The following is a 13,094-nucleotide window of genomic DNA, read 5'->3' as shown; positions in this document are numbered from 1 at the left end:
GACTCCTCAGCACCAACCACTGGTACCAGCGGCCACACCACATTCCTACCGCACAGACGCCTGCTGCTAGCAACATGAGGACATTAACATAACCTTGTTACCGTTACACTATGGCTGATGTCATCCTGTGAAGTCAGCCTGTGGCCACTGTCTCCTTCCTGTCACTTCTACTCTTGGTACCTGTAGCGCCGCATTATGTAATAACGTAATAGATTTTCACCTCAAGATGTAATAACGCCGCATTTTGTAATAAAATAATTCTTGAACGCAACATGTAATAAACTTTTCCACATTTTGTAATCAGTTGTTACATGATGTATCAAATTATAACAAAATGCGGGTGTTGCACTTTTTTTCTGGAAAAAAATGTGCATTATATAACAACTTGCAAAATGCAACAAAGTTTATTACATGTTGTGTTCAAGAATTGTATTACAAAATGTGACAGATTATTACAAAATGCGGCTTTTATTACATCATGAGGTGGAAATCTATTACATTATTACATAATGCAGTGTTTTTACATCATGTGGCGCTACAGTCTCTGCATTTTTAAATGCTGTAGCATCAGATCCTCCAGATCAGAATTACCTCCGAGTGCAAAAGCAGGCAGATGGAAACCTCCTGCCTTGTGTCAGTACTTGACAACTGGACATTTACCTAAAAGTAGTGTACACTGCTTCCTCTGACCACTTAGCCAGTGTGCTACCTACACTATTCACTGACCCCTCCTCCCCAGACACACACAGTCTTTTGATAAATATCCCATTTTAATGACTCTGTGTCTGCCCATTTGTCCATCACTGTGGGCCCTCCCTTACACACAGACACACAAAGAGTAACGCAAGTGGCTTCAGACTGACACAGTTGTGATTTTCCTAGCCACATAGTTTAAATATCAAATACTCTTATACGTGTGCCCATGGACTTGTTGGTCTTAAAAAGAGGTGTGGCCCTGGTCTGAAGTCAGTGGCACAGTTTTTTTTTTTTTTATCTGAAGGGTGCGTTGTCAGGGGCTCAGAGCACACACACTGTGCCTGTTACACACAAGCAGAGCCTGGCTTTTAAAGGGAATGGCAGACGGCACTGTGACGGTTTATTAGATGTTACACCCACAATGAATAATGAAAAGATGAAGTCCAACCACTCTGACCCATGTGTCTGTCCCACAGAATGTTTTCTTCACTGTTGAAATAGCAAAAAAGCCAAGTCCACACCCTGGTGCCACAGGCTTTAGACCATGAGCTTTGGATCTATACAGTATGTTTACAGTCTGTCCTGTCCATCAGCCCTTGTTAATGTGTAAACTAGACACAGGTTTACCACAACGCTCTGCAGTGTCAGGCTCAATGAGTAGTCTACTGTTAGTCTTTGTTGTTGTGAAACAGCCTGACTGACTAAAAAACAGTCGACAACTTACCGCCAGGCTAACTTAGCACGCAGACCGGTGTTACCGTGGTAATGTGGTAATCAGTTAAGCTTTCCAGTAGCACCCAGAAACCAGAAATGGGAAAACATGGCTCATCATTTGAGCATCGAGAAGGGAAAGAGTTTTTTAGACGCATCTCTTTATTTTTTATTGTTCAGCTCTTCGTGTTATTTAATTTTCCAGAGTTCACTTCACCACAGTCTGGTCTAAGATGGTTAAGAACTAAACCTGGTGCAACATATGAGTCCACATTCAGTCTGTCCAAGCCACAGTTAAAGTCTGTCTAGACCCTGGGAAAGCCTTGGTCCTGCTACACACACACAACCTCACAGAGAGTTTAGCCAAAACCAGAACCAGATCAGAACCAGAGACCACCTGGCAGACCACAACAGTTAGCACAGTTAGCATCTTTGACTTGTTTATGTTGTTGGTTAGCTTGTGACTGGCTGACACAGTGTCAGTGGCTGTACAGATGCTGACTCTCCTGTCCGTACTGACAAGGTCTCAGGTTTATTCAGTTGACAGGACTGGACCCTCAGGTTTGTGACGTTTGTGTGAGTCTGTGTTGATGACACAGGCCAAGGTTTAAACACCCATCACATGTATGTTAATAAGGTGAAACACTTGATCTTCATCACTGGGGGCGTTAAAGTACAAACTAGAGCTGCAACTAACGATTATTTTCATTATCCATTAATCTGTTGATGATTTAAACGATTAATGAATTAGTTGTTTGGTCAATAAAATGTTAAAAAATGTTGAAAAATGTCAATCAGTGTTTCCCAAACCACACTATGACGTCCTCAAATGTATCAATAAACTGACATACTCAGTTTATTGTCACAAAGGAACAAAGAAACCAGAAATATTCACATTTAAGAAGCTGAAATCAGAGAATTTGGACTTTTTTCTTCTTAAAGGGGCATTGGGTAACTTCTCCTGTTATTTCTTCACGAAAATCGATTATTTCGCTCAAAAGTATGTTTGTTGCACAGAGGCTTGTTTATGTCGTTACGTACAGCAGCTGTCGTCCGTCTGCCCAATTTCATGTGAATGCAGCATGAAAAATATGATTGAGTTGCTTGCGATATACAACCGCAACGCTAGATGGGAGTAATTCCTACACAATGTACCTTTAAAAAACTACTCAAACTGATTATTCGATTATCAAACTAGTTAAGTTTTAATGTAATAATTGATTATTGCGCGATGAATCGATTAATTGTTGCAGCTCTAGTACAAACTACATGGAAAATACATCACTGGAGTTTCTGCTTGAAAGATGTAAGAGCAGCACAGCAGCAGCTGAGGAGCAGGAGTGTGGTGCTCTGGGTGCAGATGGAGATGGTCGGGGATACTGTACGCTCATCTATTCAATACACTGTGTACGTCTCTCCCTAAGTGTTGTTAACCTGTTGTTATCCTGCCCACAGAGCTGCTGTTGATTTTGTTTATTGTATCACACATACAGAATAAAAGTGTGGCTGTTTGTGACCTGTGTCACACTGTGTGAGTGTGTGAGAACTGACCAGGTGGTGCAGACTATTTAATCACGATGTGAGGACCTAACCGAAGGGAAGCTTAGGTTTCACTTGTTAGCAGCTTAACAGTGGTAATTGAAGCTGGGCATGAATGTTCTTAAACATAAACAGGTCCATGCCTCAGTTAGCTACCACCAGAAACATGACCTGTTTGTCCCTCTGTGTTGTTGTGTTGTTATAGTTGACCATTGTGTTGTTGAGGAGACTCACCCCTCTCACCCGCACATTGTCATGGTTTCAAAAGGAGGGATCCCAGTGGATCACTCCTTGGTGAAACCAAATCACACTCATGAGTGCACACAATTACCTGTCTGAGGCTGAGCTGGTCTCCACAAAGCACTCCAGCTGCTGGTCCAGGAACAGCAGCCACAGACCGCACCGCAGCAGTCAGTGTATCTGTCAGCAGGAGAACAAGGTGAGCTCCACTTCCACTCATCACATCACACACATTTATATTGTTGTTTATAATCATTTAATAATGAACCTACACATTACCATTGGCAGTGTTGCTGCAATATCAGAATACAGCAAACACCATTAGTCATGTTATTGCATCACATTTCAAATTGTTCTGTTCATGTTATTGATTTTTGATCCATTGAAGGTTCATTTTTTTCATTGAGTAGTTTTAATGTAGTGTAGTTAATGCAGTCAGGAGGAAAGTCATGATAGGACAAGAAAAGAATTGTAATGTTAAAGAATTAAACATGATGAGAGAAAGCAGGATGGGGGTGAGCACTGGTGATGATGATGAGATGATAATGAGTATCTCCTCCTACAATTCCAAATGTATTCTCATTATGTTATGCCTTTTTTTTTAACCAGATAAATGTGAACGTTATACTCCATCTGAAGTTACACTGCAAAAACTTGAAATATTTCCAAGAAGATTTGTCGTATTTCTTGTCACAATGTCTACTTTCTAGTCAAAACTAAACTCTTTTCACTTAAATTAAGACTCATCACCTAAAAATGAACTTGTTTTGAGATACATTTTCATTTGTTTCAAACTAATTTAGAAAAATTTGCCAGTGAAAGCAGGTTTTTTTGTGCTTGTAATAAGGAAGAAAAACTTGATCCACTATCAGATTTTTCTACTTATTTCAAGTGAAAATATGCTTGAAAGAAGTAAAAAGTGAACAACAAGAAGCAGTAAATTCAACTGAAATATTAATTTACATACATGAGTAAATATCAAGCCCCACATTAAACAAGAACATGATTAAGTAAAATAAGCCGCTATGATTGAATTCTTAAAGCAGTTAACATGGAGACGTTAAAAAAAAGAGTCCATCCGACTCGACTTGACTTTAGTTCTCATGTAGATTGATTAATTGTACTTTATTGATGTATTTGTAATGAAAATGAACGGTAGTGTAGTGATGTGTGCAGCCTCTCTGGGAACATGACCATGGCCTGCTCAATAAAACCCAGATGCTGCTGCATGTCCACCAGCCCATGTATGTGCATTTCTGGGACTTATTACATTCTTTAGAAATTCTTGCATTATTGTTTTTTACAAAGCCCATTACTGAGGCTCTCCATGGGTCTCATTTCAATCTGTGTGTCTTCTTCCCGCTCCTGGTGTTCCATGGGACAGCGTGTTGTTGCTGTGTGAGACTAACATCTGGCTCTGCTGTGTGTCCGCCTGTTCCAGATGCCTCTCAAAGCCTCTGCGTCGCTCTTCGTGCTGATGTGTGTGTGCTGTGTGGAAGAATGTGTGTCTTTCCCCAACGGCTCTGTGGCGTTTTCCTGTGGCAACTTGATGCCCGTGCACCCGCCCTACACCCCCTCCACCAGCAGCCCTCCCTTCAACCTGTCCACCTCTAGTGCCACCTACAGGCCTGGTGACGTCATTACAGGTACATCTGCGCTCCATCCATCCATCCATGTTGCAGGCTCACTATTTGTCAAGATCTAGTTAAAGGGATAGTTCAACATTTTTGGCAAATTGGCCTATTGCCATAATCCCTATAGTCATAGCAGTAGGTTCATTACCTTTAATTATCGGTGCATGTTGTTGAGATCTGCGGGGGAGATTTCAGCAAAGACAATGGACAATGTCCCTCATCAAACTCATCAAATACACAATCCAACAACTCTAAAACGCTCTGGTGGACAAGTTGTGACCTGCACATTCACCACGCTATGAGATAATAACAGAACATTACGAGGCGGAGTTGTGGCAAATGCATAGCCGGAACTACATTCCAGACACGGCTGCTGGGCGGAGTGATTTCAAAAGCGCAAGTAGTTCTGAGTATTTGCTTCATGTGTTGTAATGTTACATGATTATTACATAGCGTGGTGAATGTGCAGGTCACAACTTGTCCATCAGAGTGTTTTAGAGTTGTTGGATTGTGTATTTGATTAGTTTGATGAGGGTCAGGGGACCTGTACCATTCACCTCCATTGTGTAAGCTGAGCAGCTCACGTCTATGGTGAGGAGAATTTGCCAAAATGTTCAACTATCCCTTTAATACTAAGTCTCATTAGTCTTACTAATGACTTACAACTGGTAAAAAGCAGTAGTCAACTGTATAACACATACGTTAGAACACATTATAAGTTACCAGTTATAAATAATACTAACTAATAATTTATGATTAATTGTACACTGTGCATAACTAGAGTCATTTTCAGCAGTTAGAGATGTAGAGTGTAACTGTTGTAAAACTAGGATGGTGATTATAATGTTATACATATAATACTGAGGACAGCAGGTAGATGTCAATAAGACTACAGAGACCTCAGATTATAAATGTGTTCATTTGATTTGCCTGATGAAACCCTCTGACACTGAGAAGCAGCAGCTACAGATGATGGATGGTGCTGGAACCTAAGGAAGTTCAGTGTGGGCTCACTTGACAATCTCATTAATAAACTACATATTATAAACTATTAATATAATAAATCATTAGCACTGCTTGTCTTATTGGAAAGAGGTAACAATATTCCTAATGCAAATCTTTCTCATTGGTTGTAGTATTTGTAGTTTAATTTTTACTCCCCCCCCCCCCCCCCCTCTAAACCAGTATTCTTGCTCTTCACTCTTTAGCCTCCTCTAATTCCCTTTGACCCCGCCCTCTGTCCCAGGGGTGGTGTTGTGGTGTTGAGTAACAGTTCAGGGGTCATAAGTCATGTTTGGAGGAATTTCCTTTGACCTGACTCTTACCCTCAGACTGGCTGCATCCCTCTTCTCCTCCACATGTCATTAACACATTCCATCAGCAGCTTTGTTTACACTACTTCACTCAGAGTTTGAACTCAGCTCAGATGCAACGAAGCCCTCCTCCCCTCTCCTTCCTTTTCTCCCAGCAGCACACCCCTCTCACAAATTCCTCTTTCCGACCCCAGTTTATCCTCCCAGCCTCTGCACCGCCTGTGTGATGAGACCATGAATCCCTCTCTGATTGTCTCCTGCAGTGACGGTGGAGGTGGAGAAGAACAGCTCCACAGAGTTCCAGGGTTTCCTCTTACAGGCCAGGAGCAGACAGGGACAAGGTACGGCAGTGTGTGCATGTTTATTTGTCATGTGTGTTCGTCTTTGTCATGAAATCGAGGCTCAGATTCATCATGAAGTGATTATTTCTAGCTGTTTGTAGGGTTACAGGTTTGTGTTTGTGTGTCCAGCTCTGCTGTGGCCTGTGGGGAAATTCACCAACATTAACGCCACCCTCTTCACTGCACTGCCCTGTAAAGACATGGAGGTAGGTGTTACATCTCTGTCGTGTCTTTGCTTTCTGTTATCAAGGATATTGATGGGAATAGCAAACATATAGGAACAAAATGCAGTTCAATTTTAGGACTTAGAAGGTCTCAGTCAGTACGTTTACATGACACTTGAAAAAACAAATTATTGCCTTAATCCGACTATAACTGGACAACTGAAGTGCATGTAAACGCCTTAGTCCGACTAAAGTCAAGTTCTCCAACTCCGATTAAGACACCCAGATAACGCCTTAGTCGGACTGAAGCTGGACAACGCATGTGCGCATGCTCCACAACAGTAGAGACAGCACAAGGTGGAGCAGAGAAGCCGCCCGAACCCGGCAAAGTAAAGAAAAAAACCCAACATCAGCGCCGATTCAATGCATTTCACACAGTGCGACCATGTCCTGTGGACATTTTACACCACTGAAATAGAGTATTGAAAATAAATAGAAGAAAAACTGATACTGAATACAAAATGTGCTCTGTGAACCTTGATAATAAATGTGATGTGATGACTGATGGGAAATATTCCTGTCAGACTCCAGCTGGGGACTCTGAACTGAGCACCTTTGTCTCCCTGTGGTTGAAAACCTCACTGAACACGGCTGAACACCCTGTAGTGTAACAGTCCACTGGGCCATCTGAACACATCTAGAACAGCAAATCAAAAAGAGAAGCTCCTCTCTCCTGATTGGCCCACTGACCTTTTGTCATTAGAGCTCCAGACAGAGGCCTGATAAGTCTGGCTTTAGTTTGTGGGGTTCCTCAAACCACCAGTAGGCTACACCTCCCATCAACATGGAAACACACGGCTTGAGAATTATGTTACTGATGGAAGTGTGTGTGTGTGTGTGTGTGTGTGTGTGTGTGTGTGTGTGTGTGTGTGTGTGTGTGTGTGTGTGTGTGTGTGTGTGTGTGTGTGTGTGTGTGTGTGTGTGTGTGTGTGTGTGTGTGTGTGTGTGTGTGTGTGTGTGTGTGTGTGTGTGTGTGTGTGTGTGTGTGTGTGTGTGTGTGTGTGTGTAGAACTCATCCATTAGTCAGGCATCAGGAGCCAAGAAAAAGAAGGTCCAGCTGACCTGGGAGGCACCTAGCAACAGTCACTATGGAGATATCTACTTCAGGTAGATGAAAGTACACACACACAGATTGTATCTTTGTGAGTCTGTATCCAAGTGTGTTTTACTGACAATGACATCACTACATCTGACTCCATGTTGACCTGGATCCACTGACTCAGATTTCATGTCCTTGTGGTGGTTGTTGATGATGATGTTGTTTGTTGTTTGTTGTTGTGGTTGTGGTTGCCAGTGCCACCCTGGTCCAGGACTACACCAGGTTCTGGGTGGGGCTGAACAGCAGCGCTGTGAGACTGGACACCAGTGGAAACTCTGCAGCTGCAGTGAGTTGTGACTGAGTGGAACACACCAACACCTACAGTAACACTGAGGACAATGAGACTGTCGCTGGGACGGATCCAGATGATCAGCTGACACCTGAAGGATTCCAGCTGCTGTTGCTCAGACACGAGTCGTACTTCTGCTACACACACAACTTCATGTCATTCATATCACAACTAGGGGTGTAACGATACTTTGATCCACATCGATATATCGATTCCATAATCAGTGAGTCAATAGCATCGATCCAAAATGGAAACATTAATCAGATATTGATACATATCGTAATTTCAAAGATGCACCTTTATCAGGAAATCCCCCTGGCCTATATTATATTAGTAATCTGCTGCAGTGTCATATTTTCCATTTGCAAAGACATGTGTAACTAATTATTAGACATAAAATATTTCAGTCCTACTTTTAACAGAAACTTAATGTTCTTCTAGTTTTCTTCTTCTATAGGATGTGAAAATTGTAAAGCTCAGTGAATCAGAATGTGACACTTTATATTGAACAGGAGGCTGATTTGAGTTTTTCATTGAAATATCTGGTTGATTATATTCCTGTGTCGTGATATGAATGGTAGTGACTGTGTTGAATCAGCAGATGATTTTGTTTCATATCGATCACTCATCCCTGAATTCAGTCAAATCCAAATCATATCATGACCAGTGTGTGAAATCAACGAACATCTGTGATAGCCAATCACAGAGAGTCACTGACAGCCTCTGTCTGTGGTTTGTCGTCATGCTGCTTCCTGTCTGAGCTTCTCTATGTTTCTCCTCAGGTTGTCTCCTCTTCAGCTCTGTCCTTCGTCGGTTTACTGGGTCTGGCTGCCTACTGCTGACACACACACACACGCTGAAGACTAGTGGACATGGTTACATAGAAATGAGAATTAAATGTTTTGTTTTTAATTACCCTGAGAATGAATTTAGTGAGAATGTTGTGTTGCTGTTATTTGATGTAAATCAAGTCAACAAGAAGCTGATATAAACTAACAATGCATATATTTTTATTCATTCAGTGATTCTTTTCTCTTCATAATAATGTGTCACTGGTCAGTAAGGCAGCAGGTGTACCTTTGAATCATGGGAGCTGTAGTTCCTGAAGTGTCCAGCACCACAGCCTCCGTCTCAGCAACTGGTTTCAGTTTTGTAAAGGAAACAGATGAAAGTGGAGCAGGAACATCTAACATAAACATCTAAATCAGAATAAATCACGGACAGCCATGTTTTGTCTCTGTCTCCTCATTTTTCATGGGAGAGTTTTGGACATGACATAAACCAATCAGAGAGCTGTCTCCCTTCAAAGCCACACACACCTGGATCAGGTGGACTGGCTGCTATTATATTCTACAGGCAGGTCGGGACAATGAAAATGGAATTCAACTATTACATCATTATTTTCAACGTGTGTCTGTTACTTAGGTAGAAATAAAATGAAAACGGATTAATCACAATGTCATTTTCATTGTAAACTGAATAGTGTTAGCACTATACTGTACTGTGCAGCAGTATATTTTTTTTTGGCGTTTTTGCCTTTTATTTGATAGCACATAGTGAGACAGGAAAGGGGGAGGCAGAGAGAGGGGGAATGACATGCAGGAAATGTCTGCCCGACCCGGGATTCGAACCGGGGACGCCTGCGTTGAGGACTGTAGCCTCTACATGGGGCGGCGGCCGCCTTAACCACTGCGCCACTTTATGAGACCCTGAAACACCTCAGCTGAAGTTGTGTTTGGGTTTTGTGTGTCTGCTCATATTCTGCCCCCTTTCCACAAATTAAAATAGTTCCCAGGTGTCTTAAACACATGTCTGTGACATGCTTCAGTCAAAATACCCCAAGGATCAAACATCACAGCTCTTCTCATCCTCTCAAAACAGCCCTGTTCGGAACGGCTGGTTTAAGTGCCTGTCCCTTTAAATGCAAATGAACCACTGCTTGCCCCGCCCCACTACTTCTACCGGTCCCAGGTAGGGGTGGGGTTATGCAAATTCGAAACCGAGTTACATCACTGAAAGACAACTGAGGGAACAGCTCATAAAACCATGTGGATTTCAACCTAGGGAGCCTGAAAATTACAGTTTTGTTTGGTCAATTCTCACATTTTACATCAATACAGTACATATAAATTATGAATGTTTTTTTGTTATATGTATATGCCCATATGGTATTTTACATAGGCCTATACTAACAGGATATGTGATGTTTATATATTTAAACAGACAGTGAGGAGGTTTTTTTTGGTTATAAAAGAGTATCATATTAATGTGGATGAATCTACATTACCACTTGTTAATGGGTCCATTTTTGATAAATAAATCGTTATTTTGTTATTATTGTTAGTGGTTGACTCGCCTAGCATTTCCTACTTTTGGTTTCACGGACACTGCCGGGCGGGTCATGGGAATAACGCCGCCGGATCACCATTTATGGTCGGAACTACAACGGTATCTGATCGTCTTCGAACCTCCGACTTTCATTCTTGATCAATGAAAACATTCTTGGCAAATGTTTTGGCTTTCGTCCGTCTTGCGCCGGCCCAAGAATTTTACCGTGCATGCGGAGGCTCATGGGAAATGTAGTGCGAAAACACATCGCTTTCCAAAACTCCTCGTTGTCCCTTCAAATGTTTTGTTATGTTGGTCTGCTATAAACACACATAGCAATAGATTGTTCCTTTTCTGACTGGATCCATACATATATGTTTTTACTTCATATATAGCCCATGTATATTTGTTTGTTCCTCTCCTACAGTCGAGCACCTCATCAGTTCACCCTTTGGTGCTGTTGGTGTGTGTGATGTGATGTGATGTTGAAGTTATATCAGTCGTCATGTGTTTACTTCACCCATGAATATAAGGTGAACAAGTAGATAAAGATGTTGTGCTGAGGAGACAAGAAGTGACAGAGAGCAGAAGATCAAATCCAGAGGAGTTTAAAACACTTACACACCAGTGATACATGTGTTAGTGAAGATACACACAGACTTCTCACTAATTGATCTGCTCTCACCAGGTTCTCTCTGTTTCTGACAGCAGTAATGTTTTCTGTTAAAGTTCACTACATGTTATATAGACACACATCATCAGGAGACGTCGACAGCATGGTTACACACACGAGGAAGAAAAGCTACGTTCATGCTAACACACAGCTGAGTGATGGCAACAGTCCTACTGGAGAAATATTCATGTGTAAAGGCATCGGGTGGTGCGTTCAGGGAACAGCACAGTTTACAGAACTCTGCACGTCACTGGTGCAGCGGCTGGTCTTCAGTCACCTGGTGGTGTGTTCAGGTGTTCAGGTCACTTGTTGAGACAGAAGGTAAGAGGACAGTGAGGAGGTAGGACTCTAGGCGTAAACACAGTGACGGGTTTGTTCAGTCCTAAAGAGCCGTGTTTGTTGTTCTAATGCACAGTGAGTGGTTTCAGTGGTTTGGATATGACATCATATCTCCTGGTGGATGCTGGTGTATTATAAGGAAAAGAAACAGCAGCAGCACCTGCTCCTCAGTTTATCTGTCCAACTGCTGAACTGGGATTTGATTATTTGGACTTGTTGAAGTCAGATTGGTAAATAAAGATTTTCAGGTTCAGGAGTTTAGACAGAAAACTGGAGGACAGACATATTCTACAGAATGAAATACTGTGGTGGTGACTGCAGGAGCATTGTCAGGTTCAGGTTCAGGTTGTATCTGGAGGTTTACAGATGAGTGAGGACCAGCAGTGCAGCAAAGGTGTTGTATTTTAGAACTAACACTAAAGAACATCTGCTCTGAAGCTGCTTCTTGTTTCAAACTAACTGCTGTAATGCTGCTACATCTATGGAACATGAGCAGGCTGCTAAATACCAGGATTCCCAACTTAACAAACACCAGAAAGACACACATGGTATAACTGCTCACCTGACCATGAGTCTGAAGCTACTCTAATAGCTCCTGGATCAGCTGTGTTGAAGTTGACCACACAGGAAACAAGTGCATCCAATTTAAAACAGGTTTAAACACAGTTTTTTGTTTTTTTTCCAACTACACATAAATGCAGCATGAGCAGTGTCGGGGGGACAACAGGAAGTGTGAGACCAGGGGACGAGCTGACTGCTACGCTGGCGTCACCTAGAGGTCAAAGAGGACCTCCAGCACGGTGGCCAGGGACCAGGCCTGGGTCTCACAGCTGAATGGGCAGTACTGGCCGTTCTCATTGGTCAGCTCCGGCAGACCCTTCCAATGAGACCTGGGACAGCAGAGGACAAAGCAGAGTGGTCAGAGACAGAGGACACAGAGCTGCAGAGCCAGGTGGGCGGAGGCGGGGGGACAGGTGTACCTCTCCAGGTGGGTGTAGTGTTGAGACAGAACGTTCTTCACCAGGGTCACTGTCCTGGTGTAGGCGTCGCCCCCCAGCTTCTTGGCAAAGTAGAGTTTGGCACGCAGGAAGTAGCCGACTGGCCACAGCCACTCCTACACACACACACACACACACACACACACACACACACACACACACACACACACACACACACACACACACACACACACACACACACACACACACACACACACACACACACACACACACACACACAGGTTAAGTGTCAAACTGAACACAACCTTCAGCAGTCAGTGATGTTTGGGGACGTGGGAACTCACCGGTCCCTGGTGGTAGTTGAAGCCTCTGGCCAAATTGTAGTTGTCGTTGTCCAGTGCGTTGTCATAGACACCACAGTACACCATATCACTATGACAACACAAAGACGTAGCATGAGTATGAGACTGTGAAACGCACAAGCTAAACAACATGAGCCGATTGCCATTATCCCCATAGTCTTGGCAGTAGGTTCATTACCTTTAATTGTCGGTGCAAGCAATTTTTAGATCGGCGGGGCAGAGACATGAGCTCTGCATGGCGTACCGTATTTCCGCCTTTCCCTCATCAAACCCATCAAATACCCAATCCAACAACTCCGAAACTCTCTCGTTGACAAGTTGTGACCTGCACATTTACTACGCTATGA

At 42.7% G+C, this 13,094-nt stretch overlaps 2 protein-coding genes across 4 annotated transcripts in view; one reads left to right on the top strand and one right to left on the bottom strand.

Annotated features, from left to right (window-relative positions):
- The first annotated feature begins 6,373 nt into the window (after nt 1–6,373).
- On the top strand, nt 6,374–8,947 carry LOC311000504 (putative ferric-chelate reductase 1). The gene is made up of 5 exons (XM_083991234.1): nt 6,374–6,474; nt 6,604–6,680; nt 7,708–7,805; nt 7,993–8,083; nt 8,869–8,947. Exons 2-5 carry the CDS (start codon nt 6,675–6,677, stop codon nt 8,926–8,928), a joined length of 255 nt encoding a protein of 84 aa, XP_083847360.1. The 5' UTR covers nt 6,374–6,474; nt 6,604–6,674; the 3' UTR covers nt 8,929–8,947.
- A 2,059-nt stretch (nt 8,948–11,006) lies between these two features.
- Nucleotides 11,007–13,094, bottom strand: part of agla (amylo-alpha-1, 6-glucosidase, 4-alpha-glucanotransferase a) — a 28,936-nt gene continuing 26,848 nt past the window's right edge. For all 3 annotated transcript variants that reach the window (XM_083991228.1, XM_083991227.1, XM_083991229.1), the window contains exons 33-35: nt 12,730–12,817; nt 12,407–12,540; nt 11,007–12,316 (exon numbers count right to left, since the gene is read on the bottom strand). In XM_083991228.1, coding sequence (XP_083847354.1) covers nt 12,199–12,316; nt 12,407–12,540; nt 12,730–12,817 — 340 coding nt within the window. In that variant the 3' untranslated portion in view covers nt 11,007–12,198. The remainder of the gene's footprint in view (nt 12,317–12,406; nt 12,541–12,729; nt 12,818–13,094) is intronic.

This window comes from Trachurus trachurus (assembly GCF_905171665.1).
Source record: "Trachurus trachurus genome assembly, chromosome: 17".
Lineage (NCBI taxonomy): Eukaryota > Metazoa > Chordata > Actinopteri > Carangiformes > Carangidae > Trachurus > Trachurus trachurus.
The sequence above is the reverse complement of the archived record's forward strand: the minus strand, read 5'-3'. Positions and strand labels throughout refer to the sequence as shown.

Coding starts and splice junctions, on each gene's coding strand:
- LOC311000504 (XM_083991234.1), top strand. Junction 7,806..7,992: donor TATGGAGATATCTACTTCAG/GTAGATGAAAGT, acceptor TGTGGTTGCCAG/TGCCACCCTGGTCCAGGACT. Junction 8,084..8,868: donor GTGGAAACTCTGCAGCTGCA/GTGAGTTGTGAC, acceptor GTTTCTCCTCAG/GTTGTCTCCTCTTCAGCTCT.